Raw genomic sequence first — 27,250 nt, forward strand, 5'->3', positions numbered from 1 at the left:
GCTCGGGAATCGTTTTCGTCATCCTTTGCATACTATAGTTCATCACGAAGTTCTAGTAACTTAGTGATGGTGACTAGAGAATTCTGTCAACCACTATCTTATCTGGAAGATTAACTCCCACTTGATTCAAGCGATTGAAGTACCCACACAATCTGAGCACATGCTCACTAGTTGAGCGATTCTCCTCCATCTTTTAGCTATGGAACTTGTTGGAGACTTCATATCTCTCAACTCGGGTATTTGCTGAAAATATTAACTTCAATTCCTGGAACATCTCATATGGTCCATGACGTTCAAAACGTTTTTGAAGTCCCGATTCTATGCCGTTTAAGCATGGTGCACTAAACTATCAAGTAGTCATCATTTTGAGCTAGCCAAACCTTCATAACGTATGCGTCTGCTCCTACAATAGGTTTGTCACCTAGCGGTGCATCAAGGACATAATTCTTCTGTGCAGCAATGAGGATAAACCTCAGATCACGGATCCAATCCACATCATTGCTACTAACATCTTTCAACACAGTTTTCTCTAGGAACATATCAAAATAAACATATGAAAGCAACAACGCGAGCTATTGATCTACAACATAATTTGCAAAATACTACCAGGATAAGTTCATGATAAATTTAAGTTCAATTAATCATATTACTTAAGAACTCCCACTTAGACAGACATCTCTCTAGTCATCTAAGTGATCGCGTGATCCAAATCAACTAAACCATGCCCGATCATCACGTGAGATGGAGTAGTTTCAATGGTGAACATCACTATGTTGAACATCGCAAGGACCGGGCGTAGCCACACTCGGTTCAACTAAAGTGAGAGAGACAGACACCCGCCAGTCACCTTTAAGCATGAGTGCTCGTAACGGTGAAACCAGTCTCGCGTAAGCGTACGTGTAATGTCGGTCCGGGCCACTTCATCTTACAATACCACCGAACCAGAGTATGACATGCTAGTAAGCAGTATGACTTGTATCGCCCACAACTCACTTGTGTTCTACTCGTGCATATGACATCTACGCATAAAACCTGGCTCTGATACCAATGTTGGGGAACGTAGTAATTTCAAAAAATTTCCTACGCACACGCAAGGATCATAGTGATGCATAGCAACGAGAGGGGAGAGTGTTGTCCACGTACCCTCGTAGACCGAAAGCGGAAGCGTTATGACAACGCGGTTGATGTAGTCGTACGTCTTCACGATCCGACCGATCCAAGTACCGAACGTACGGCACCTCCGAGTTCAGCACACGTTCAGCTCGATGACGATCTCCAGACTCTGATCCAGCAGGGTGTCGGGGATGAGTTCTGTCAGCACGACGGTATGGTGACGGTGATGATGTTCTACCGACGCAGGACTTCGCCTAAGCACCACTACGATATGACCGAGGTGGAATATGGTGGAGGAGGGCACCGCACACGGCTAAGGAACGATCACGAAGATCAACTTGTGTTGTTGTGCCTAGAGGTGCCCTCCTGCCCCCGTATATAAAGGAGCAAGGGGGGAGGGGGCGGTTGGCCTAGGAGGGGGCGCGCCAAGGGGAGTCCTACTCCCACCGGGAGTAGGACTCCCTCCTTCCTTGTTGGAGTAGGAGAAGGGGAAAGAGGGGGAGAGGAAGAAGGAAAAGGGGGTTGCACCCCTTGTCCAATTCAGACCAGAGGGGGGGGGGGCGCAGACCTCCTTCCTTTTGGCCTCTCTCCTTTATTCCCGTATGGCCCAATAAGGCCCATATACTCCCCGGCGAATTCCTGTAACTCTTTGGTACTCCGAAAAATACCCGAATCACTCGGAACCTTTCCGAACTCCGAATATAGTCGCCCAATATATTGATCTTTACGTCTCGACCATTCCAAGACTCCTCGTCATGTCCCCGATCTAATCCGGGACTCCGAACTCCTTCGGTACATCAAAACTCATAAACTCATAATATAACTGTCATCGAAACCTTAAGCGTGCGGACCCTACGGGTTCGAGAACAATGTAGACATGACCGAGACACGTCTCCGGTCAATAACCAATAGCGGAACCTGGATGCTCATATTGGCTCCCACATATTCTACGAAGATCTTTATCGGTCAAACCGCATAACAACATACATTGTTCCCTTTGTCATCGGTATGTTACTTGCCCGAGATTCGATCGTCGGTATCCAATACCTAGTTCAATCTCGTTACCGGCAAGTCTCTTTACTCGTTACGTAATGCACCATTCCGTAACTAACACATTAGTTACATTGCTTGCAAGGCTTATAGTGATGTGCATTACCGAGAGGGCCCAGAGATACCTCTCCGACAATCGGAGTGACAAATCCTAATCTCGAAATACGCCAACCCAACATGTACCTTCGGAGACACCTGTAGAGCTCCTTTATAATCACCCAGTTACGTTGTGACGTTTGGTAGCACACAAAGTGTTCCTCCGGTAAACGGGAGTTGCATAATCTCATAGTCATACGAACATGTATAAGTCATGAAGAAAGCAATAGCAACATACTAAACGATCAAGTGCTAAGCTAACGGAATGGGTCAAGTCAATCACATCATTCTCCTAATGATGTGATCCCGTTAATCAAATGACAACTCTTTTGTCCATGGCTAGGAAACATAACCATCTTTGATAAACGAGCTAGTCAAGTAGAGGCATACTAGTGACACTATGTTTGTCTATGTATTCACACATGTATTATGTTTCCGGTTAATACAATTCTAGCATGAATAATAAACATTTATCATGATATAAGGAAATAAATAATAACTTTATTATTGCCTCTAGGGCATATTTCCTTCAGTGGCGTACCGCAAAACGGTACTCCACGGGCTACTGTTCATCCACCGTCGACTTCCTCCAGCCTCCACCTGCTATTGTTCATCCACCGTCGACTTCCTCCAGCCTCCACCAGCTACTGTTCATCCACAGGGTCCTGTTCATCCAGCCTCCACCGGCTACTGTTCAACCAGCCCTCCACGGGTCCTATTCAACCATCCCCTCCACAGGGTCCTGTTGAACCAGCCCTCCACGGGGTCCCTCCACCGGCTACTGTTCATCCACCCCCACCTCCTCGATAGGGATCCTATTCATCCAGCGGCAACGACCTCTACTACCACGGGATCCTGTTTATCCAACCCCCATCGGGAACTGTTCATCCACCCCCACCGTGAACTGTTCATCCAGAGGCAGCTTCGATTGGCTTCAGTTAGCAGCAGTAGCGAAGGAATCACTCGGGTTCAGTTAACAACAAGGGATCGATCGGGGTTCAGTAACGTAGCTAGTGCAATTCCTCGGGTTCAGTCAGAGCCCAACGCCTCGCTCGGGTTCAGTTAGTGTGCAATGCATCGCACACACGCGCGTACGTGTACGAGAGACACGCACAAACCTCCATGCATCGCTCGACCCCGACCACCCACCATAACCGGGAACTCCCCGAAATTTTCCTCGCCCTCGCTTCTACCATGATTTTTCTCGTCATGGACGGCCCAAAGAATGTCATGCAGGTGCATCTCCGGCCCGCCCAGGATGAAAAACCCATTTTTGTCACGATTTTTTGTCATAGAAGTAGGATCCCACCACACCTACGATGATACCCTGTTTTGTCAAAATTATCGTCATAGAAGTGTCATAAGCATGACAGAAAAAAAATCGTTCGGCCCAAAATGTCACGGATGTGTCTTTTTTTGTAGTGTAAGCGGTCGTACCGCGCCTACCCCTGCCGCTCGCGGCTCTGCCCTCCAAGTCCTCCCCTATTTCCTCAGTGGTAGTAGAGCGGCATAGGCGGGCGGCTGTACCACTGGCTCGAGCGGTAGTACCACTGGAAAGTGGTGCCCCTCCTCCACCTGTCCTGCTCAACTATCTTAGCGCCCTATGTCGTAACCCCATCGATAGTACAGCTGGGGTGAGCGGTAGTACCGCTCTAGCATCACTACCGGCTCGAGGACCTGTGCCTTTGCACTGCACCTGATGCACTACCGCCTGGGCGGTAGTACCGCTCCTCCGAGCGTAGTACCGTGCGGTGCAGGGTGAAAACTGGGTACCCCACTATATAAAAGGGGGTCTTCTTCCCCAAGAAGACCCACCTCTTTCTCCCCAAACTCCATTGTTGCTCCAAAGCTCATTGTCGCTCGATCTCTCTCCCTAGCCAATCAAACTTGTTGATTTTCTAGGGATTGGTTGAGAAGGCTCGATCTACACTTCCACTAAGAGAAATTTGATTCCCCCACTAATCCGTTGCGGATCTTGTTACTCTTGGGTGTTTGAGCACCCTAGACGGTTGAGGTGACCTCGGAGCCACATTCCACTGTGGTGAAGCTTCGTGGTGGTGTTGGGAGCCTCCAATTAATTTGTAGACATTGCCCTAACCTTGTTTGTAAAGGTTCGGTCGCCGCCTTCAAGGGCACCACTAGTGGAATCACGACATCTCGCATTGTGTGAGGGCGTGAGGAGAATATGGTGGCCCTAGTGGCTTCTTGGGGAGCATTGTGCCTCCACACCGCTCCAACGGAGACGTACTTCCTCTCAAAGAGAAGGAATTTCGGTAACACATCCTCGTCTTCACCGTCTCCACTTGTGGTTATTTCTTACATTTCCTTTGTGCAAGCTTTACTTGTGTTGTATTATTTGCTTGCTTGTGTTGCTAGCATCATATAGGTTGCTCACCTAGTTTCCTATCTAGACAACCTATTTGTTGATTTCCCTAATTTGTTAAGAAAAGCTAAAAATTGGTAGTTGCCTATTCACCCCCCTCCCCCCCTCTAGTCAACCATATCGATCATTTCACATTTCCATCAAAAGCAAGCTGAATAGAGTATATTAGAATTTGAGGATCGATCCAACCATTCATTGATTCACTTTGGGAGTTGTTGGTCTACTGCTACATATCCTCAATCGGGGTCGTTGGCCCGCTACCAGGGCAGCAGATCGATCTCCTCAGGGCATGCACAATGGTCCTATCTTAGGAGTGACACGTAGGATAAATGATGAGGTGGAGGAGAGAGAAGTCGTAAGAAAAGGCTTGTCTTCTCTTATTTAAGAGAAGACAAGAGATGATCTCTTAGCACAATATGTCTCACCACGTTTTTAGGAATAGCTAGTTATTGAAGATAAGGCTAAGAAATGACCCATTATAGACAACTTTTTTTGTCATCTCTAAATTACATGCAAAACTTAAGATAAGACTGTCTTATCAACCATTGTACATGCCCTCAATAGCTTGATCAATGGTGCTTCAAATCCTGAAACAATCAAAAGATCAAGCTAGCTAAATCGTTGCTACCTTCCAAACTAGCCAAGGAATATCACAAGCCCACTTACAAATTAATTATTGTATGAATCCGTACTGGAGTTCTTCTTATTAGGCTCGATACGTTTGTCAGGCTGGTCATAGTGGGGAGTAACTTAGACTAATAACATACATATGTTACTAGTCTATGTTACTACCTTCATAGTGGGTAGTGTCATAGGTGTGGTAACATAGTTGCCTTTATTTATTACTTTGTAGACTCATTATGCATTGGAAACCGCTATGTGATGGTAACATATTATGTTACTCTATTTGCCTCTCTCCTCATTAACTACTTGCCACATCACCATTTTTGCTTATGTGACATCTATGTTACTACCTATGTTACTCCCACTATGACCAGCCTCAAGAGGCATGGGGCCGTGGCCAGTGGAGGCGACATCGGGGTGGTGGAGAGGCACTCCAGTGCGCGATGGAGGATCTGGTGACGGCCGAAGGGTAGTTGCACACGTCCTGCAGGAGGGTAGCCTGCATGTGGGCCTTTGATTATTTGAATTCACGTGAAAGCATAAATCCACAATACCAAGTTAGCCTTGGACCAAATTCCGAGGAAAACAATACTAACCATTAAATCGGCGTACTACTACACATTAAATTCAATAGTACCGTAAAAACTCTAGAATTTTCAAGCACAGATATTTCAAAAAATGAACTACAATACTGAAAATAGAACATACTAATAAAAGCCATGACTAAAATGCAATATGAATCCATAAAGCCAACGACATACATTTTGAAACAGCCTTAAAAATTTATGCAGGCCGAGATTGATATGACCATTCACTAGATTCGATTTTCTGGCCGCAGACGCCGTAAACGTATCCGAATTGATACGACAACTCTACTAGAGGCGCACACAGATATCACGCCGTGTAGACAACGGTATCTTTATATCTGTAGTATTTAACCAAACGAACCATATACTATATGAATATCTATTCGTAACTATCTGTTTTTTCTGTATATAAGATGGATCGCAACTACTGTCTGTAGGATGTATACCTAACACGAGAAGGACACGTGAGCGGAATGCGTCCCACGCCAATACGGCTGGCCGGCCCCGTCACCTATTTATACGGTCCCCATCTCTCCGACCCGACCCGCTATCCCCTACGGCTTTTACTGCGCCCTTGGAGCAAACAACCACAAAGGCACACGACGCGCGCGAGCAGAGCAAGTCGGCAATGGCGGAGGGGAAGCTTTTGCGGTCGTTCCTGGAGGTGCCGAGGGACTCGCACTTCCCCATCCAGAACCTCCCCTTCGGGGTCTTCCGCAGGAGGGGCCAGCCCGAGGGCCCGCCGCGCCCGGCGACGGCCATCGGGGACTTCGCGCTCGACCTCGCCGCCGTCTCCGCCGCCCGCCTCTTCGACGGCCCCCTCCTCTCCGCCTCGCCATGTTTCCACCAGGTACTCGGCCTGCCCATCTACATGCTCCGCATCATCTGCTTGAGATTGCTACTGATCTGATGCTTAGAGTAGAGCGAGCTTAATTTTTACAATCCAACTGATTACTGGCACAGCGATTGGAATTTTGGGGAATTATTGCCCAAGTTGTTGTAGAGACTAGCACTTTAATAGTACTGAGTAGTTAAGTTTGCGATTAGTTTCTGTGGTTAATTACTGCTCTGTGCGCGCAGGAAACGCTCAACATGTTCTTGGGGTTGGGCCGGCCGGCGTGGAAGGAGGCGCGCGCCACGCTCCAGAAAATCCTCTCAGGTTCTCTTTGTTCCTCTTAGCTAACTTGGATTGTGTTAGTCCTTGATTTTACTTTGTTATTACTGTTCCATGGTAAGCATGGCGTTGTGGGGAATAATCGTGATGCCAAGCTATTCAGCCCATAGTGATGTTTATCGTGTTTAATTATGCTGCTGATGCAATGTACTATGCCTTGTGAGCAAGCGCAAGTTTCAAACAGTTTTTCAGTATTAGTTCTAATTTGGTCATGGTTTGGTTTTTGTTGATTATAGTCATCTGATTTATCATGGCACGAAGTAAAGTGCAAAGACCCTGAAGGAAATCTTTCCTAAAAAATTATTTCCTTGTTTCACTGTAGCTGATGAGCCGGTGCTTCGTGACAACGAGGCCTTGAGGAAGAACTGCCTTGTGCCAATGGTGAGCTTGACAGCCATCTAGCTCCTACCTTTTTTTTCTGGAAAAGCAAAGGAATATTTTAGTTTTTGAATAAGAAGCAAAGGGATATTGATGAAATTGCTGATGTTATGTTTCAACCTTGTAGAGTGATGTAGAGATGCTTCTTCCTATCACGGTAGGAGACTACACGGATTTCTTTTGTTCTGTGCACCACGCAAGGAACTGTGGATTCATCTTCCGTGGACCACAGACTCCAGTCAATCCGAATTGGTAATGTATTCTCTTTGACCATGCCCTATCTCGATACAACCCGACGTTATGATCAAGCATGTCAAACAACTTGAGCTTAGGCATAGAATGCGCGTGAACTGTGTGCTAATATGTTCTCCAGAAAATAAAAACTGTGCTTCTATGGACAAGGCACTTGGTGCAATCTGATCCCAATACATCTAGATTAGAGCCTGGCTAATAAGAAGATTCTTTTTTATGGTCATATGGCTACCTTTTTGCTTATATTACCTAAAGCTAAGCGTACACAATACATTTTTCTGTTCTACTCATTTGCTCAAATTTCATGGGTTACAGATTTATAAAATTTGTGAAGTTGTGCTGCATGCTGTTCAGTCGTTTCTTAGCACACTTGTGCTCTAATAATACACAGGTATTCTTAATTCTGTCACTAACTGCAACATGTTTTTATTTCATTCAGGTTTCATTTACCAGTTGGTTACCATGGACGGGCATCATCTGTAATCATATCTGGAACAGACATTATTCGACCCAGGTACACATCCCAAAAGTTTTAAATAGTTGTTTATATGTTTATTTTAGTGCCCTGTCTGATTGAGCAGTAACCATGAGCTGTTTTCCAATTTTATTCACTTTCTGAAGTGCCTAATTTCTCCCAGCCTGCCCCTTTGTCATAATTCACTATACTGTGCACATTTTTGTTGCATTCGAACCTTCTATCTCATGCTATAAATAATATAACTTAATTATATATATGGCTGTTACACTGGAACCTCTATGACTTTTTTTTGTTCACTATCATTCACTTGAAATCTTGCTAATATTATCTTTGTCTGTTCTTGCTAGAGGACAAGGTCATCCAACAGGAAGCTCTCAACCTTATTTCGGCCCTTCTCAAAAGCTTGATTTTGAACTTGAGATGGTTAGCTTCTTACATATACCTCTTAAATGTAGTGCTTGATATTCTTGTGGTTATTGTTGACATATCTTTGCTAATTATCCAAATACTCTCTAATGTCGTAACACTTGTAATGTCTTAACACTTGTTTGCATTCATATCGAATTAACCTTGATTCACTAATGTCGTAACACTTGTTGCTTTCAGGCTGCCATTGTTGGACCAGGAAATGAACTGGGCAAACCTATTGATATTGCTGATGCTGAGGATCATATATTTGGCTTAGTGGTAATGAATGATTGGAGTGGTAGGTATCCGTTTCAATGTTACTTGTTCTAAATTGTTTGCCCACTGTGTCTGTTCTGACTTTTGTATACTATATTGCAGCCAGAGATATTCAAGCCTGGGAGACCATACCTCTTGGACCTTTCCTTGGCAAAAGCTTCAGTAAGACACCTGATATCAGCAGTATAATGTTTTTAGGATAAGCTTTGAATCACGTGTTGTACAAAAGTTGAAATGCTGCATGTGTAATGTTTGTTTTCTACTGGTGTTCGTTTCTAGTTCAATTCTTCTCTTATTCAGAGTTCTGCATCTCTTGCTATATGTAATCTTCTGCAGTGCTTCATGAAGAAGTACACTTTTCCCTAAATAACAGTCTCCCTTCCATTTTGTAAAATTTAATTTCTCTAGGTACATCTGTATCACCTTGGATTGTGACTCTGGATGCCCTAAAGCCTTTTGCCTGTGAGGCTCCTAAGCAGGTAAGCAATTTTTATTTTGTTATTACCAGTGCTATTTCTTTTGCTAATGAGCATTTTGCTCTACTGTGAATAACTAATTTGTTTTGTGTTACAGGAACCTGAGCCTTTGCCTTACTTAGCTGAAAAGAATCATATAAACTATGACATTCCTCTTGAAGTACGATCTTGTCACATTATTGCCTCGTTGTTTTGTTTTTGTCGTTTCTTGTTGAAGTCAATCTGATTATTGCATTTTTTTTTCTGTGCAAGGCTTGGATTAAGCCCAAAGAGCAAAGTGAAGCATCAGTTGTCACTAAGACCAATTTCAAACATATGTAAGCAGTCTGTTTACATGACTTTTTCCATCAATCTTCTTTGTACTACGTTTTAATTAGAGGCATAATTCAATCCATGGTGCATACGTATTTTATTTCTTACTCAATCTGCTGGTCTTCTCTGTGTGTATATTCATGGTGTATCCATTGGTTTTGTTACCAAATTCTCATTCCATTTAGTACTAGTAAATTAATGTGTTAAAATATGCCCGAAGTGCCCTTTTACCTCGGTGTGTAACCCATGCATACTCCTGTAAAACTATTTTGCAGGTACTGGACTGTGACGCAGCAACTAGCACACCACACCGTGAATGGATGCAATCTGAGACCAGGGGATATGTTTGCAACTGGCACCCTCAGTGGACCTGTATGGAGTTAACCATTGCAAATATGAGTTACAAACATGCCAATCTACAAATCACTGTACACATCAACACTGAATGACTCGCCTTGTTTCAGGAACCAGACTCTCTGGGATGTTTGCTGGAGATAACGTGGAACGGGCAGAAGGAGATATCGGTTGGGAACTCGATCCGCAAGTTCCTCCAAGATGGAGATGAAGTCATCTTGACAGCCTGTTGCAAGGTTCGGTGAACTCATCTTTTCTTTGTTGTCATCGAACATTATCGGTCTTGAAAATTTAGAAGATTACCCGCAAAAAAGAGAAAAGAATCAAAGATGATATGATGTGTGATCTTGATGGCATCTGGGTTTTCAGGGCGAGGACTACAACGTTGGATTCGGAACCTGCACCGGGAAGATTCTGCCGTCGCTTCCATGAGCCAAGGCGATGATCTTCAGTTCTTGGAATAAAGCAGGCAGTGTATTTAGCAAGCTGCCATGTATCTTGAAGGGCTTAGCAGTGGTGGTAAATAGTAGTAATAAAATTGGGATGTATGTATTCCCCCCCTAGTGATGTGATAACTTGATTACTTTTAGCCGCACTTCCTCGATGATATCGTGATTCTACCGTGCGTCATTTCGTTTTCTTCCTTTTTCTCCTCTGCAACACCGCAGGAGGATGGGATGCTGCGATTGTTCTGAAGTAAATTTTGTTGGGTTTCGGCTGTGAGCAAGAGCAACGTTCTGAAGTAGATTGTGGTGGGTGGTAGCTAACTATCACCAGGGCCACGGCATCACGTTGTTAACATGCATGGGCCACTTCTTAACAAAAATCAGGCACTTGCTATCATTGACAAGTTAACTGTCAGCTGCTTACACCAGTTGTTGATTTAAGTAAAACTGAAAACAAACGTATGATAGGAAGCAAAAAAGAAAGAAACAAAATTAACCAAATCAAATTAACAAAAGAAAGAAAGAATCCGGATCCGGGTGGGTGGGTGTGTGGTTTGAATCAGAGGCATGCGAGCTCCTTGACGACGTTGACGGACGTGCCGACGGCGTTCTTGCAGACGGCCATGGTCTTGTTGTTGGTGCCGGTGTACTTGAGGTTGACGTTGACGAGCTGCAGGCCCTGGCAGGGCACGTTGTTGACGCAGTTGAGCGTGACGGCCTCGGGCGTGGCGGAGGTGCCGACGATGTTCTTGAAGACGATGTCGGCGACGACCACCTTGGAGGCGCCGGGGGCCTTGGCGCAGATGTTGTTGGGGCAGTACTTCTGGTCGATGACGATGGGGTAGGAGACGTTGTCCATCTTGACGTTGTCGTACACGAAGCGGGTGGCCCTGATCGCCGACTTGGAGTCCTCGTACGACTTGATCCGCAGCCCGTTGGTGGCGCCCTTGATGGTGCAGTTGGTCACCTGGATGTCCTCCACGTCCTTCTCGTCCTTGTACCGCCCCAGGCTGCCCACGCTGATCCCGTGGCCGGGGCCGCACCGGGAGCCGTGGATCTTGACGTGCTTGGTGCCGGGCCCGATGGAGATGCAGTCGTCGCCGACGCCGATGTTGGTCGCCTTGATGGTCACGTCCTCCGAGTCGCCCATGTGGATGCCGTCCGTGTTGGGGCTGTTCCCGGGCGCCGTGATCTCCACGTTCTCCACCAGCACGTTCTTGCAGTTGAAGAGGTTGAGGTGGAAGAACTTTGCGTTCTTGAGCGTGATGCCGCGGATCGTCGCGTTGTTCACGTAGTCCAGCACCAGGCTCTGCAAAATGCATGCATGCGCCTCCGTCAGTCCGTCAGCGAAGCGACGATTTGGTTTTGGTTTTGGTTTTGGTTTTGGTTTTGGTTTTGGTTAATGGCAATGCAAGAGTGGGTAGGAAGGTACGTACGTTGGGGAGGATCTTGCAGTCGTAGTGCTTGCTGCACATGTTCTTCTCCCACACGAGGGGGCCCTGGCCGTCGATGACGCCGTGGCCGTTGATGGCGAAGTTGTCCACGCGCATCACCTCGATCCAGTTCTTCTTGTAGGCGGTGAGGTCGCCGGTGCCGAGGAGGTTGCCGTCCAGCCGGATGATGATGGAGGAGGTGCAGGGGCCCGACAGCTCCAGCGCGCCCACCAGGAAGTTGCCCGGCGGGATCACGATCTTCTGCGTCCCCGTCGCCCCGCACGCGTTCTTCCACGCCTTCATCACCGCCTGCGTCGCGTCCGTCTTGCCGTCGCCCTTGGCCCCAAGCATCACGATGTCCAGGGGCCCCGCCGGCAGCGACGGCGCCCCGCCGCCGGGCGGCTTGGGCAGGGGCAGGGGCTGGTACGGCGGCAACGCCCACGCCGTGCTCCCGAGCAGCGCCGCGCACAGCGCCACCGCCACCGCCACCGCCGGGGCGGCGGCATTGCTTCTTCCCGCCGTTACCATCTTGATAGTAGCTACGTACCTTGGTCTCTGGCTGGGTGTGGTACGGTGAGGCGAGAGGTGGACGGCGACGCTGGCCGCTTATATGCGGCGGAGGCGTGCTATGTTTAGCTAGCTGCTAGTACGTTTCGACGCGGGTTCTTGGCGCCAACGGACGCATGGCATTGGCGGGGCCGCTCCCGACGATCGAGCGCGGCTGTCCGCTCCGTTTCCCCGATGCCGTCTCATCTCCGTCTGACGGATTCCTCGCGCCATCGCACGCGCGTCCCTCTAGAGTCTACAACGTCGCTCGCTCCAGGTGCGGTGCGGGAGGCAGGATGGAAAACAGGTGGCGCTTCTTTGGTTGGTTGTAGGCACCACTGGCGCCTCACAGACTGCTGGTTGACTCTCTCTCTCTCTCTCTCTCTCTCTCTCTCTCTCTCTCTCTCTCTCTCTCTCTCTCTCTCTCTCTCTCTCTCTCTCTCTCTTTTCTTTTGTGAGTGGGACTACTGGTTGACTCTAAAACATGCGGCAAAAGCAGATACCATATCCAGTGCTAAGTGCTAACGTGGAAACAAAACGATCAAATACTATCATGAATGCTGCCAAATCTTTTTTAAAGGCTTTCATGGCTAGTTTTATTAACATCAAATAATAGTTATCTTCGATGCAAAAAAAAAACACATCAAATAATAGTTACATCGTCTGCTAAAAAGCTAGAGATAAAATCAGAGGAGCGTCTAGCCACACCGCCGGTGGATCAACACAACCCTGATGTGCTAGCACATGAGCTACCAAATTAGACTCTATTGCAATGCTCAATAAAAACCTTCCCAAACTCTTTTCAAACCGTTATGAATATTATCTTGGCCGCTAAGGACCGAATTTGTAAACCGACCGCATTCATCCGGACGTGATTTTCCATCCAATGCGGTACCCTACAAACTAGAGGGGCTTTGCGGGCGTCTGAACCGCTGTCACGGATGCATCAGATACCCTAGGCCCACCCGAAAACTTCTCCGTGTCAGCGCCCTCTCCCGCGCGAAGCGGTTGCCGCGCATTCATGACGTTAAGCCTCACTCAGAGCGCCAGCATAGCATTCATGACGACATTTAACAGGCGTGTCGTGCCCGGTCTCCGCGGCTGTTCAATGTCGAAGCAACGAGACTGGTCGGGACGGGACGACTATCTACCGCATTCCAAAGGGGCCGCCTGTTCGTTCGTCTTTCAACATTAAACAAGGCGCACCGGCGAAGAAACCCACTTGGGTGCCCTTATTCAAACACTCATCGCTTGGTCCGACGGGTGCCTGCTATTTATACCTGACCACGCCGGTCACACCACCTCTGCTCGTATTCCTCCTCACTGCACCACCTTCACCATGACAGCGAGCTCTAGCGCATTGTGGGCTAGTCTCACAATAAAGCAAAATCACGAAATAGTCGCCCTTGCGGCCGGCTGGCAGGGCCGCTGTATGCGGCAGATAGAGGCCGGCATGCCGGGGAGCTCGTCTAAGGTCTCCGGTGATGGCCCGACGATTGAGGAGGCCTCTGGCGATGAGCCAGAACACCTACCCGCGCCGGTCCATGCCGACTTCACCATGGAGCAGGCGCAGACGCACTTCAATGCCGTCATGGGGGAGGTGCAGCCGGCGCCGCAACCGGTGTCAGCGTTCTGGCAGGCGCAGGAGGACCAGCGCTACAACCTCAACCTCCTCGCGCATCATCAGCTGGCGGAGCGCCAGATATATGATGAGTTCACGAGCGAGGAGGCCATGACGGAAGACCCGAACTTCACGAGGAGTAGCAGGCGCTCTATGAGGCACCGCACAGCACCCGTGCGTTGCGTCGGCCTCGGATGCCCAAGCACCCGCAACCACATGCGCCGGCAATTGCGTGTCATTCACGCCAACAACTATTCCTCATTGGCGCCGAATCGACCTAGCTGCTTCGACCACGAAGCCGGCTCGTCCACATTCATCGTCAAACTCACCTCCACTCCGACAAGGAGTAGGGCATGGAATCCATGTCCCATGTTTTACTCTTTCTTGCCAGTGACAGCAGCTTCACTTCCCGTGGCTCACGGCCGTCAGACAGGGACACAAAGGGGAACAATAAGGACTTGGAGGCCGACGGATGCTTGCTCATGGCCGGTGAAGATTTAGACTAGTTAACCTTCGGACGCTTTTGTTTAGTTAAAATATGTAGAAAAAATAAGACGCTTTTGTTTAGTTAAAATATGTTAAAAAAAATAAGTAATGAATTCAGTCTAGTTTAAATGAAAATCGTCTGGTTACATGAATATCATCCAATTTGTTCAAATCAGTTTTGAAATGTCATACGGGTATATGATTAAATGGTCGACTCACGCATCAGTGTCCGCAAACAGTCTGCGCACAAATACAGTATCGGTTTTGAGAGTCAGCGTTGGTCAATGATGGAACAATCTGATGAATAGTTCCGTTTCAAGGATGAACCTCCCATATTATTATCAAAATAATCATTCCGCACAAAAAGGAAGGAAAATGGTTGCGTGAAATTACATATGCACACGAATCAATCAGGAGGGCCACACGTTTTCAATCCGCGTCAGTTCAAGGCTTGATGCATGCCAGCAATTAGCCGCAGCCCACTAACGTTGACAGCAACAGTTTCGTCAGTAGCACCGCGAGAACGGGCGCGTGCTCCTCACACCAGGTTCGAGCCACCATCGCCGGGTCCTGCTGGTATCGGCACGTCCTCGACGTGCAACGGCTTCTTGTAGAGCTGGAGCAGCAGCGACGAGCAGACGACGCTCACCGACGAGGCCGCCATGCAGGCTCCGGCGAGCCAGGGAGGTAGCCGGATGCCCGTGAAAGGGAACAGGACGCCAGCGGCGATCGGCATGCCCAGGACGTTGTAGCCCAGGGCCCAGACGTAGTTGAGCCGGATCTTGGCGAGGGTCTTCCGCGAGAGGTCGATGGCGGTGATCACGTCCACCAGGCTGCTCTTCATCAGGACGATGTCGGCAGCCTCGATGGCCACGTCCGTGCCCGCGCCGATGGCCATGCCCACGTCCGCTGCGGCCAGGGCCGGCGAGTCGTTTACCCCGTCGCCCACCATCGCCACCGCCAGTCCTTGCGTCTGTGCGGGAATGGAGTAAGCAGGAATGCAGAATGTAATGCCAGGTATATATCCCTGCAGAGAAGGGAAAAGGCTGTACCTGCAAGTCCTTGATTTTCTCGGCTTTTCCAACTGGGTCGATCTCAGCAAATACGGTGCTGATCCCGACTTGCTTTGCTATGGATTTGGCTGTAGCCCAGTTGTCGCCAGTCACCATGATGCTTGTGATGCCCATTGAGCTAAGGTGTGAAATGACACGCCCTGCCTCAGGCTTCAGAGGATCCGACACGGCAAGAGCTCCGCAGATAACCCTATCGATAGCAACAAGCACACAGGTCCTCGCAAGATCCTCCATTTCAGACATGTATTCCTCCACTTCAGAGCTCATCGGAGCTTCAAATTCTTGCATGAGCCTTTTGTTCCCAACCAAAACCAGCTTGCCTTCAACATTCGCGCTGACCCCCGCCCCTGGATGCACCTCAAAATCTTTGGAATCCATCATATGATCACTCGGAGATCCATATTGTTCTCTGAGCTTCTTTGTGTATTCAACAATAGCCTTTGATAGAGGATGCTCACTGTTTGCCTGACAAAGTCACAATTTTTCAAGTTAGAGGAAATTAGAGCCAAACCCCCCAAAAAAGGAGAAAAAACCAACCTCAGCACTGGCAGTTAAATCACACAATTCTAGAAGTGGTATCTTGGAGAAGGTCTTTGTTTGAACAACAGAAGGTTTACCCTTAGTCAGGGTTCCAGTTTTATCAAATATGATAGTTTTAATCTGCAAACAGAGAGATCAAAACGGTAGTCCAGTGTGTGTTAGAATACCACAGTAGAACTTATATGGAGAAGAAAAACATACTCCTTACACTGGAGTCTGTATCGCACGAGCACACACACACACACACATAAGCTAGCACAAAAAGTCTCAAGATTACCTTGTGAGCTTTCTCAAGTGCGTTGCCACCTTTGATAAGAACACCTAGAGAAGCACCTTTTCCAGTAGCAACCATAACAGCAGTTGGGGTAGCTAATCCCAGAGCACACGGGCATGCAACGACTAGGACAGATATTCCAAACTGCAGAGCAAGCTCAAAACTATCCATTGCCTTTGGAATCCACTGCTGAGGGTAGAGGTGAAGTTGCCCGGGTATGAACCAGCCAAGCCATGTAAGAAATGCAGCCACCACAACCTTAAAACGTGAAGAAACAATCAATATGAGACAGGTTTTCTCTCAAGAGATGACCTGACAGCAAGATAATACTGAAACATTTGCACGTATCAAGCAGGGTATGATTTCCCACAATGAACCTATTGTTTACTGCTGGAAAACTAATCGGCACGGAAAAGAACAGAGTTAAACTAGCTAGTTTACCAAATCAAATGAATAAATTTGATCTTGACAAGTTCACTACCGGAGTATACAGTAGAACCCGGGTAGCCGGTAGCACATACAAGGTCTTCAGCTGAATGCTAGCGAGTCTAGGCTGACTACTCATATTGACCATGTACATAACGTTTGCATAACTTTGATACCAACAAACTACTACTGTAACCAATTATGAACCACATGAGTAGGCAGGCAGTTTCTGACCATGCTCTGATTATGCAAAAGACGATGCAGAGCAACATAGCAGGAGAAAAAAAAACAGATAACTTACAGCTGGAACAAAAAACCGTGAAATCTTGTCTGCCAACCGCTGTACTGGAGCTCTTGCAAGTTGAGCAGCTTCAACTAGCTGGACTATCTGTGATAGAGCCGTCTCTGACCCAACATGGGTGGCCTTAACAATTATGAAACCGTTATCGTTTACAGTACCACCAATAACCTTTAAAAAGGATAATTGAAGCATCAGGGCAGTACATGATAAATAAAACCAGATAAGGCAATCAGAATCCAAAAATACCAACCTTGTCTCCTGGTTTCTTTGCAATGGGCCTTGCTTCCCCAGTTATCATACTTTCATTAACATGGCTTTGGCCTTTGATGACAACACCATCAACTGGGACCTTTTCACCAGGGACAATCTTAATGAAATCGTTTCTTTGAAGTAACTGGGTGCTGATCTCCACTTCTGAAATGACACTTCCATCCTTTTCCAGTGTGAGAAGTACAGCTGTTTCTGGTGCAAGTTCTGTCAGCTTTGACAAAGCATCTGATGTCTTCCCCTTTGCCACCACCTCAAGGTATTTTCCCAGCAATATAAAAGATACCAACATCGAACTAGTTTCAAAAAGATCTTGTCCTTCAAACGTGTCTGATGTTAGTGCCTTGACAATAATGTACACAGAATAGAAGTACGCAGCATTTGTTCCCAAAGCAACCAGCACATCCATGTTAGAGTACCCTCGCTTCAGTGCATGGTAAGCTCCAACGTAAAATCTGACAAGTATCAATACAAAGTGAAATACGTAAGACACATGCTGTAGCATAAGATTGCAGTGAAGAAATTGTAAAGCAGCATCGTTTGACAACTTTTGCAGTACTTCTATCATTCCCAAACAGCATGATACCTTTATATAATTGCATTTTTGAAACAAAAGAGCTTAACATTTTTTCAGAGAGAAGGAATCAACATCAAGATGTTGCCAGGTTGAGACTGTACCTCCAACCAATAATGAACTGAACTGGAGAACATAGCAACCACCGCAGTAGCATACCTACCGTCATGTTGTTGTAGATTTTATAAAACAGCCAATCTCCAGAAGGAGGGAGCATGGGCAGAACCATCGCGAACAGGAACACAGGAACTGAAAAGAGGCAACTCCAAAGAAATTGGTTCCTGTAACTCATAATTTCATGGTGGCGTTCTACTTCTCTTTGCTTTGGTGGTGAGTACAAGCTGGCATTAAAGCATTTAGGGGGCTCTGCAGCATCCTGAATGCGCTGAATAAGTAATCGTGGACCAGTGACATCAGGGTCATATGCAACTGTAACTGTTTGACCTGATGTGTCCCATTCAACATTATTCACTCCCTCTACAGTTTCCAGTACCGATTGAATGAGTTTGGTGTCTTCTGGAGAACTCACACCCTCAAGTTTTAGATGCATTTTGTTCACATCGTCCCCATAACTAATGAGATCAGCTCCAAATCCAGCATCCTCAATAGCCTCGATTAGTAAATCACGGCTGGTAATATTTGGATCAAAGTGCACCTTGGCTTCCTCTAGGGCAAGCCCCACCGCAGCTTTTTTAACTCCAGGTACCATCAGAAGTGCCCGTTCAATAGATTCAGAACAGCTCGTACAGGCCATTCCTTTTATCCGGAGCCTGCATACGGCAATTTCTTGTTCTTGGAGTTCATCGACCTCAAAGTTGATATCCTCAATAGCTTCTTTTATGGTTCTTGCCTGTGAGAACAATAATCTTAACTGAGAAAATATAGCAAATTATACCTAAGGTGCAACATTTTCGTCATGACTTTGTGGAGAATGCATCAATGCAGACTCGAGTTTACTGAACTGAAAGTGCATGCTCATAAATATAAATCTACTACAATTGCTAGTAAAAAAAATCACTGTATTAAGAAAGAAAGGTCATATTGTTCCTTGGCAGTTCATTTATGCTCAAAATTGTCTAAGAATATTAAATCGAGGTATACCCATCGTGGAGATGATATAGTTCCTCGGCAATTCATTTATAAGCTAAACGATCTGACAATTTCTTGACTGTCCAATGATTGGGCAGTCGCCGTCAAGAGATTGGCCCACACCAACAAAAGGTAGCTAAAATAGTTGGTAGTACATAGGTGTGGGCCTTAAAACTGAATATCAAGGGAAAGATGAGATAGAGTTGACCTGGCAGCTAAATCAGAATTTGTAGGACAAAATTCATCTCCTGAAAGCAAACATTTCCCGTATACACTAAATACATGTGCAAATATGCCCCTAGTTCATGTAGCAAAACTGATAACTTGGATTAACAACAGGACACAAGAAGCTACTATGTACTTCGCATCCCTCTTTTTACCCCATTTATGTCAACCATGCAAATATTTCCATAGTAAGTAGTAACTACCTCCACATTGAAAAATGAAAAAAATAGCGATGAGAACAAGAGCATCAGAAGGAAATCTTACATCGGTCTCCTCGGGGCTGTACTGAACAACAGCCTGGCCCTGAAGGGTTGAGACCTGGATGCTCTCGACTCCCTTCAATCCCGCCACCACCGTCTCTATCGAGACGGCACAGGAACCGCACGACATGCCCCGGACATTGAACATGACCTTCCTCGTAGTCCTCTCCTTGCGCGGGGACACCCTGGCGGAGGCAGGAGAAGCGCCATCGGCCGCGTGGAGAAGCGGCTCCTTGAGATGGCTCTCTCCATTCCGCTCCATTTCCTGTTGCAGAATTGGTCAGAACAAGATCATAGCAGTAGCAGAGCATCAAGAACTTACGTCCATGTCACTCATCGAAACCTATTAAAGGAGTGCAGCTACTGTTCTTCTATATATGTAACGGAGTGGCGGCAGCAATATGCATCAGAAATACAGCCTACGGTTTGGACAGATCATGAAGACGGTAGAATCAAGGTGGCTAGCAATGCCCAGGGCTGCTGCTTTCCCCCAATCTTCAGTCAAATAACGGCGTGTTAAATTGCGAGATATTGTTTTTGCTCGACGAATTTTTTTACCCGTAAATCATGCAGCAGATTTTGCTCCGCACCGGAACCAAACCAAACCAAACCAAACGAACTCCCGTGTTGAAGTCTCAGAAACAACCACCACTGACGCGCGCGCAAACAGCTCGAAGCACCAAATTTAACAGGGAAACTGAAAATAAAAAATACTGGGGCGGCAACTCAACAGAACCGCGTACCAGAGAACGAAAAAAAAAACACGAGACAAACAGCCAAAAAGCTCAGCGGTGGCGGCGGCGGCGGCGGCGGCAGTGGCGGTGGTTACCTCTGTATCCGGCGACGGAAGGGGCTGCAAAGGAGAGGCTGCGGCGGGCTCTAGGGTTCGTCCGCACGCGCGCGCGGCTGTGGAGGGGTTAGGGGACGGGAGGGGAGGGGCGGGGAGGGTCTAGAAGACGCGGGGGCGCGGGAGGAGGCGGCGTGAAGCAGGCCGCCCGCGGCAAGAGGAGGAGGACTGGAGGAGGCGGCGACGAGGGCGAGGTGGCCGGGCACTCTGCCCGCCTATAGCCCTTTGTTTGTTTTGTTTTAGTAGTAGTAGTAGTAGTATAATTTTGATTTGACGACTCGTTCGGATTTGCTGGAATTTGGATGGGAACGCGGTGGCCTTTGCGGCTGTCTCTTGTTTTTGTTTTTGTTTTGATAGCGTTTGAGTTTTGAGTTTGATTTGGTTTTGGATTCCCTGGGTCGGGTCGTTGGTGCCCGTCGCTCTCGCCGCTCCTTTTCTATCCTCCTCCGTGCTTTGCGCTTCTTGCCCGCCGGTCTTCCAGTTTCTCACATATGCCCCTCTGAAACATCTCCACCTTTTCAACACTCGGTTTGGGCCCGGCCTGTAGACAGAAATCACGGCATTTCCGAGTACTACGAGCCAATCAGCCGGCCCAAACATCCGTTGACTTTTATGGGTATGAATTGGACATCCAGCCACATTTATTCTTCTTGGCCTTTGTTTACAGGAAAGGAGTCGGTCAAAACTCGTCTATAAAACCGAAGCAGAATTGACATTCCGTTCAAATAAACCACATTTATTTCTCAAACGCCTTTGAATACAAATTGCACGGTGTATTCCACGCATTACTGGCGGCACGTACTATGCCTCGTTGTATTAAATGTTTTTGACAGGGCATCCATCGGAAGAACCTTTCCGAGGTGACCTACTCGCTGACGAGCGGACAACAACAAACGGATTTGTCAAGATAACCGTGTGTTGGATTTGAAAGTAAGCATATCGGTGGCAAACTTTTAGTTCATCTCTTCATTGACAAAATCAATATAGTATGACAAAGGGTTTTGACAGTTTCTTTGGATGGCACAATATTTATACTTATTATTGGGTAAATAAAATAAATCATTTATTGTTGTGAGCTAGGTACTGTACTCCCTCCTTCCCAAAATATAAGGCGCGATTGACTTCTTACGGCCTTTGATGCACGACTTTGACCACTAGTATATATCAAAGTATGTGGATGGAACATGTATAAATGGCATCATCGTATTTGTCTTGCAAAAAAATTTTATTTCATACGTATGTATACTAATTTTGTAGATATACAATACATGAAAATTATATTCAAAGTTATGTAACGAAGACTAGAAAAGTCAAACCGCGCCATATATTTTGGGAAAAAGGGAGTATTAGTTAACTCACATGGCACCTTCACCTCTCTCTTTTCTCTTTCGAAAAGGAATTGTTAACCCCAAAAATAATCATATCTTCATGCGCGTTGCCTCTTATCCTATTTTTGGTTCATTCCCAAAAGGTTCTTAAATATTCAAAGAATAGGTTGTGGGGTTGAATATATGCATGCGATGGTTGAAATTTTGACCATTTACAGAATATAAGAAGTTGGATTACTTTTCTTGCACGTGTTGGATATATTAGCACTTTTCCAACTAATCTAATCCGCGAGTATACAGTAAACATGACAAATACGGTATGCATCTCATACCGATACCTAAGCATGTGAGCACGTACAATACATAGAACCGAAACATCTATGAACAACATATATACGGCCAGCACATGTACGAGCAAATAGGGGATGAACGAGTCATACCCTCTGGTTGGCCAAGCCAATGCGGCGGCAGCCTCTTCTTGGCGACTTCGTCGTCAGCCGTGGGGTCGATGCAAGGGAAGTAGTGGAAGCAGAGGCGAACGGATCGGGAGCAATTGCGTCGAGACGCTCCCCAAAAACCTTATTGTCGTTCTCCCGGGCAGGATCTCGAACGACAGGGTTCCTGAGGCACCTGCTCTCCTGATGCGAAGCATCCTTCCATCATCCCCATGGACTCTATACCAACACATCAAGCATCACGTGGACCAATGACAAGAGCTCGAGCACGCGCAATTGAAACCGAGGTGAACTCGCTCTTACTTGAGTTAGATATGGACATGAACGGAACTTGGATGCTACCTCACCAAAATGCTTTATGTGTCATTAGGTACGAAGACCAACGCCACCAAGCGGCTGAGGAACACCATCAAGGAGGAGGAGAAGTACCCCAAGTCCACAAGGAGGAAGAAGACGTCCAAAAGGAGCAAGTCTGCACCTTCCAGCCGACCCCGTGCGCACGGGCCACCCAGGAGGCTACTGGACATGAGACGCGCACCCCCATGCACACTGGCCCGGGCCGGTGTAGCACCCCATGCGCACGGGTGTGTACCGTGCACACGGGACCCCCATGCGCCCGGGCCCTGATACGTCTCCAGCGTATCTATAGTTTTTGATTGTTTCATGTTGTTATATTATCATTCTTGGATATTTTACAATCATTTTATAGCAACTTTATATTATTTTTTGAGACTAACCTATTGACATAGTGCCTAGTGCCAGTTGCTGTTTTTTGCTTGTTTTTACTTCGCAGAATATCAGTACCAAACGAAGTCCAAATGCCATGAAACTTTTTGGAGATTTTTGACCAGAAGACAACTTGGGAGCCAAAGAATCACCTGGGGGGAGGCCCATAGGGCCCATAATACATCAGGGTGCGCCAGAGGCCCCCGACACGCCCTGATGTATCATGGGGCCCATGGAGGTCCTCTCCACCGCCTCTCAGCTCTATAAATCCCTTGAAATTCCATAAACCCTGGGGGAGCAGGCGAAACACAATTCCAGCCGCCGCAAGTTCCAGAACAACGCGATCCAATCTAACACCATCACGGAGGGGTTCATCATCCTCATTGGTGCCTCTCCGATGATGCGTGAGTAGTTCGCTGTAGACCTATGGGTCTGTAGGTAGCAGCTAGATGGCTTCTTCTCTCTTTTTGATTCTCAATACAATGGTCTCTTGGAGATCTATTTGATGTAATGACTTTTTGCGGTGTGTTTGTTGGGATCCGATGAAGTTTGAGTTTATGATCAGATCTCTATCCATGAATATTATTTGAGTCTTCTTTCATCTCTTATATGCATGATTATTTATAGCCAACTAGATCGATTTTTCTTGCCATGGGAAGAGGTGCTTTGTGATGGGTTCGATCTTACGGTGTCCTCACCCATTGACAGAAGGGGTAGCGAGGTACGTATGTATCATTCCCATTAAGGATAACAATATGGGGTATATTCCTACATAAATAGATCTTGCCTACATCATGTCATCGTTCTTATTGCATTACTCCATTTCTCCATGAACTTAATACACTAGATGTATGCTGGATAGCGGTCGATGTGTGGAGTAATAGTAGTAGATGCAGAATCGTTTTGGTCTACTAATCTTGGACGTGATGCCTATATAATGATCATTGTCTTGGATATCGTCATAATTATTTCATCTTCTATCGATTGCCCAACGGTAATTTGTCTACCCACCGTATGCTATTTTCTCGAGAGAAGCCACTAGTGAAAACTACGGCCCTGAGTCTATCTTTTATCAAATTACTTTCCGATCTATTTTTATCATTTTGTTTTCAGATCAATTATTCCAAAAACCCAAAAATACCTTGCTACACTTTTTATTTGCATATTTTATTTTGTGTTTTCATCAGATCTATTCATCCAAACTTATACAATTTAATCTGTCTTTTTACCGAGGAGGGATTGCCAACCCCTCTTACGCGTTGGGTTGCGAGGTTTTGTTCTTTGTGTGAGGTACCGTTTACATAGTATTGTTTGGTTCTCCTACTGGATTGATAACCTTGGTTTCACAACTGAGGGAAATACTTGTTGTTGAAGGAAATATGCCCTAGAGGCAATAATAAAGTTATTATATATTTCCCTATATCATGATAAATGTTTATTATTCATGCTAGAATTGTATTAACCGGAAACTTAGTACATGTGTGAATATATAGACAAACATAATGTCACTAGTATGCCTCTACTTGACTAGCTCGTTGAATCAAAGATGGTTGTGTTTCCTAATCATAGACATGAGTTGTCATTTGATTAATGGGATCACATCATTAGAGAATAATGTGATTGACTTGACCCATTCCGTTAGCTTAGCACTTGATCGTTTAGTTTGTTGCTATTGCTTTCTTCATGACTTATACATGTTCTTATGACTATGAGATTATGCAACTCCCGAATACTGGAGGAACACTTTGTGTGCTACCAAACGTCACAACATAACTGGATGATTATAAAGGTGCTCTACAGGTGTCTCCGATGGTACTTGTTGAGTTGGCATAGATCAAGATTAGGATTTGTCACTCCGATTGTCGGAGAGGTATCTCTGGGCCCTCTCGGTAATGCACATCACTATAAGCCTTGCAAGCAATGTGACTAATGAGTTAGTTGCAGGATGGTGCATTATGGAACGAGTAAAGAGACTTGCCGGTAACGATATTGAGCTAGGTATTAAGATACCGACGATCGAATCTCGGGCAAGTAACATACCGATGACAAAGGGAACAACGTATGTTGTTATGCGGTTTGACCGATAAAGATATCCGTAGAATATGTAGAAGCCAATATGAGCATCCAGGTTCCGCTATTGGTTATTGACCGGAGACGTGTCTCATCATGTATAAATAGTTCTCGAACCCGTAGGGTCCACATGCTTAACGTTTGGTGACGATCCGTATTATGAGTTTATGTGTTTTGATGTACCGAAGGTAGTTCAGAGTCCCGGATGAGATCGGGGACATGACGAGGAGTCTCGAAATGGTCGAGACGTAATGTCAGGACCGGATTTTCGGGATATTAATTTCCCAGAAAATGGCCCTTTTGCTCACCAGCCCCAGGATTACTGTTAGCTGGCGAGACACCAACTTGATACAGAAACTCCAAGAAAGGTACATAATATGTAGTACAAGACCATTCTGGCCTATGAGTACAACAATTGATTTCTAGTGGCTGACGGCGAAAGCGGTTTGGGGTTCATCTGCGTCTATGGGACTCCATCTCCCACAGGAATAGCTGACCTGGATAACTCCTATCTTCGCGAGGCTGCTATCATCATAGCGTAGGTTCCGGGGTTGTCATCGCAACGCTCCTCTCCATGCAAGAAATCTGGCCAAGACAATAGCCAGGGACAAGCCAGTGAGTACTTTTGAATGTACTCGCAAACATTATGAACACGGGTATAATATAACAAACGATAATCATGCTCTGAAATATTCTATGATCACAACGTCAGTCATAAAATAAAATCCCTGATGCATGCAAGCAGGTTATTTATATACAACATGAATATGCAATAACAGAGTAGTAATAAGATGCACCGATCGGGTGTCTGAAGCGACGCCTCGAAAGGATAGTAAATAACGAGCATGTCTCAGTCGGGCGTCTGAGCGACACCACATAAAGGGCTTATAAATAATAACAAGCATGCCACAGTCGGGCGTCTCAGCGACACCACATAAAGGGCTTATAAGTGAGACGAGTAACGAACATGCCACAGTCGGGCGTCTGTGCGACACCACATAAAGGGCTTATAAGAAAACAATCACAGTGAATATCCAGGAGGTAGGACCGTCCCAGGGATACTCAATAATTCAAATAATATAAAGGGTTAGTCCATAATAATAATATTATAATCATCATAAGTCACAAGTCATGATCCATGTTCTGGTTTAGCAGTTTCTCCTCGGAAGACCGACACTAAGATCGGCACTTGACCCATCCCAGACTGTAGTCCTTAACCATGGACACGGCTATTCGAATAGATATAATCTCTGCAGAGGGTGTACTCTTTACCCACGAGTAACGGATTCCTTTAGTCCATCGGGACTAATTCCGTCTACGGTCTTTTACTTGAAAACACACCTGACCCGCACACACCAGCTTAACTTACCGGTGTCTGGAATCACCCACGACACCTATCAAGCAAAACTCTAAGTGGGGAGGCTACAACCTCGATTAGCATGGGATCAAAATTATACCGCGCGCTACTAAAGGGTGCCCCTCTCGGTCCCAACCGGAAACACCCATGCCCCCGGACCAGGTGGCATGCCTACTGACTGCAATCGATATCTTCCACCATGGCCTCTCTATACGGTGTGTGCTAGAAAGGGGTTCACAACTTACTGAACCGTACCCTACCTGCTGCAGGGACAAGTGGTAGTACGAAACAAGTATGGGGGTTACTGGAACAAGACTCGATCTATGGTCGACTCAGGAGGTTTAAGTATTCCCTACATGATTAGCATAACAAATATATTTCATCCAACAGACAGAATCACCACTCATCACACCCCATCATGCCATACCGGACACACTCGTCTCGACGAGGAACTAGGGACAAGCTCGGGTCTACCCAAGACAGAGACTTTCCCGGCTTCCTTCCGGTAGGCACGGAAGGCATACGAGGATGATCACTATCACAAGCATATCCATTTTCAGCAGCAAAGACTCTTCTTTATGCACTCATGCGTATGATTGAATCATCACATAAAATATCGATAGCTCCATGTCAAAGTAGTGTGGTAACCGTATCAAACAACACACGAAAATTTTATGCCAGGGTTCAGAATGCTTGCCTTCAAGAGTATGCAAGTGGGGGTGCATTTTGAAAGTTGCCTTCTCTTCAAAATCCTATTTTTGAAAATATTCAAATTAATCCATAGTTTCAAAATAGTAGAAAAAAGTTGTCTAATTTTTTTTCAAATAAATATGTAAATAAACTAGACAAAATTTGAGGGAGGTAGGAAAAAGAATCAACTCATTTGGAGTTATATTCAAAAAGTTATAGTTAGTCAAAGTTTAGTCAACTTTTTGTTTTTAAATA

The 27,250-nt window shown here is 46.2% G+C and overlaps 3 protein-coding genes across 3 annotated transcripts; 1 reads left to right on the forward strand and 2 right to left on the reverse strand.

Moving 5' to 3' along the window:
• The first annotated feature begins 6,391 nt into the window (after window positions 1-6,391).
• On the forward strand, window positions 6,392-10,579 carry LOC123136727 (fumarylacetoacetase). The gene is made up of 14 exons (XM_044556207.1): window positions 6,392-6,703; window positions 6,934-7,012; window positions 7,350-7,408; window positions 7,533-7,657; window positions 8,097-8,171; window positions 8,483-8,558; window positions 8,742-8,841; window positions 8,922-8,981; window positions 9,228-9,298; window positions 9,393-9,455; window positions 9,548-9,612; window positions 9,883-9,979; window positions 10,072-10,197; window positions 10,331-10,579. Exons 1-14 carry the CDS (start codon window positions 6,482-6,484, stop codon window positions 10,391-10,393), a joined length of 1,281 nt encoding a protein of 426 aa, XP_044412142.1. The 5' UTR covers window positions 6,392-6,481; the 3' UTR covers window positions 10,394-10,579.
• Window positions 10,580-10,774: 195 nt separating this feature from the next.
• LOC123136728 (exopolygalacturonase) lies at window positions 10,775-12,585 on the reverse strand. Its single transcript, XM_044556209.1, has 2 exons — window positions 11,844-12,585; window positions 10,775-11,716 (listed from the first exon to the last, which is right to left on the reverse strand). Exons 1-2 carry the CDS (start codon window positions 12,366-12,368, stop codon window positions 10,967-10,969), a joined length of 1,275 nt encoding a protein of 424 aa, XP_044412144.1. The 5' UTR covers window positions 12,369-12,585; the 3' UTR covers window positions 10,775-10,966.
• Window positions 12,586-14,806: 2,221 nt separating this feature from the next.
• Window positions 14,807-20,612, reverse strand: LOC123136729 (copper-transporting ATPase HMA4). Its single transcript, XM_044556210.1, has 9 exons — window positions 20,352-20,612; window positions 19,527-19,787; window positions 18,053-18,798; window positions 17,358-17,829; window positions 17,108-17,275; window positions 16,384-16,638; window positions 16,104-16,226; window positions 15,546-16,031; window positions 14,807-15,466 (listed from the first exon to the last, which is right to left on the reverse strand). Exons 2-9 carry the CDS (start codon window positions 19,782-19,784, stop codon window positions 15,032-15,034), a joined length of 2,943 nt encoding a protein of 980 aa, XP_044412145.1. The 5' UTR covers window positions 19,785-19,787; window positions 20,352-20,612; the 3' UTR covers window positions 14,807-15,031.
• Between the last annotated feature and the right edge of the window lie 6,638 nt (window positions 20,613-27,250).

Source organism: Triticum aestivum, chromosome 6B (genome assembly GCF_018294505.1).
Source record: "Triticum aestivum cultivar Chinese Spring chromosome 6B, IWGSC CS RefSeq v2.1, whole genome shotgun sequence".
Lineage (NCBI taxonomy): Eukaryota > Viridiplantae > Streptophyta > Magnoliopsida > Poales > Poaceae > Triticum > Triticum aestivum.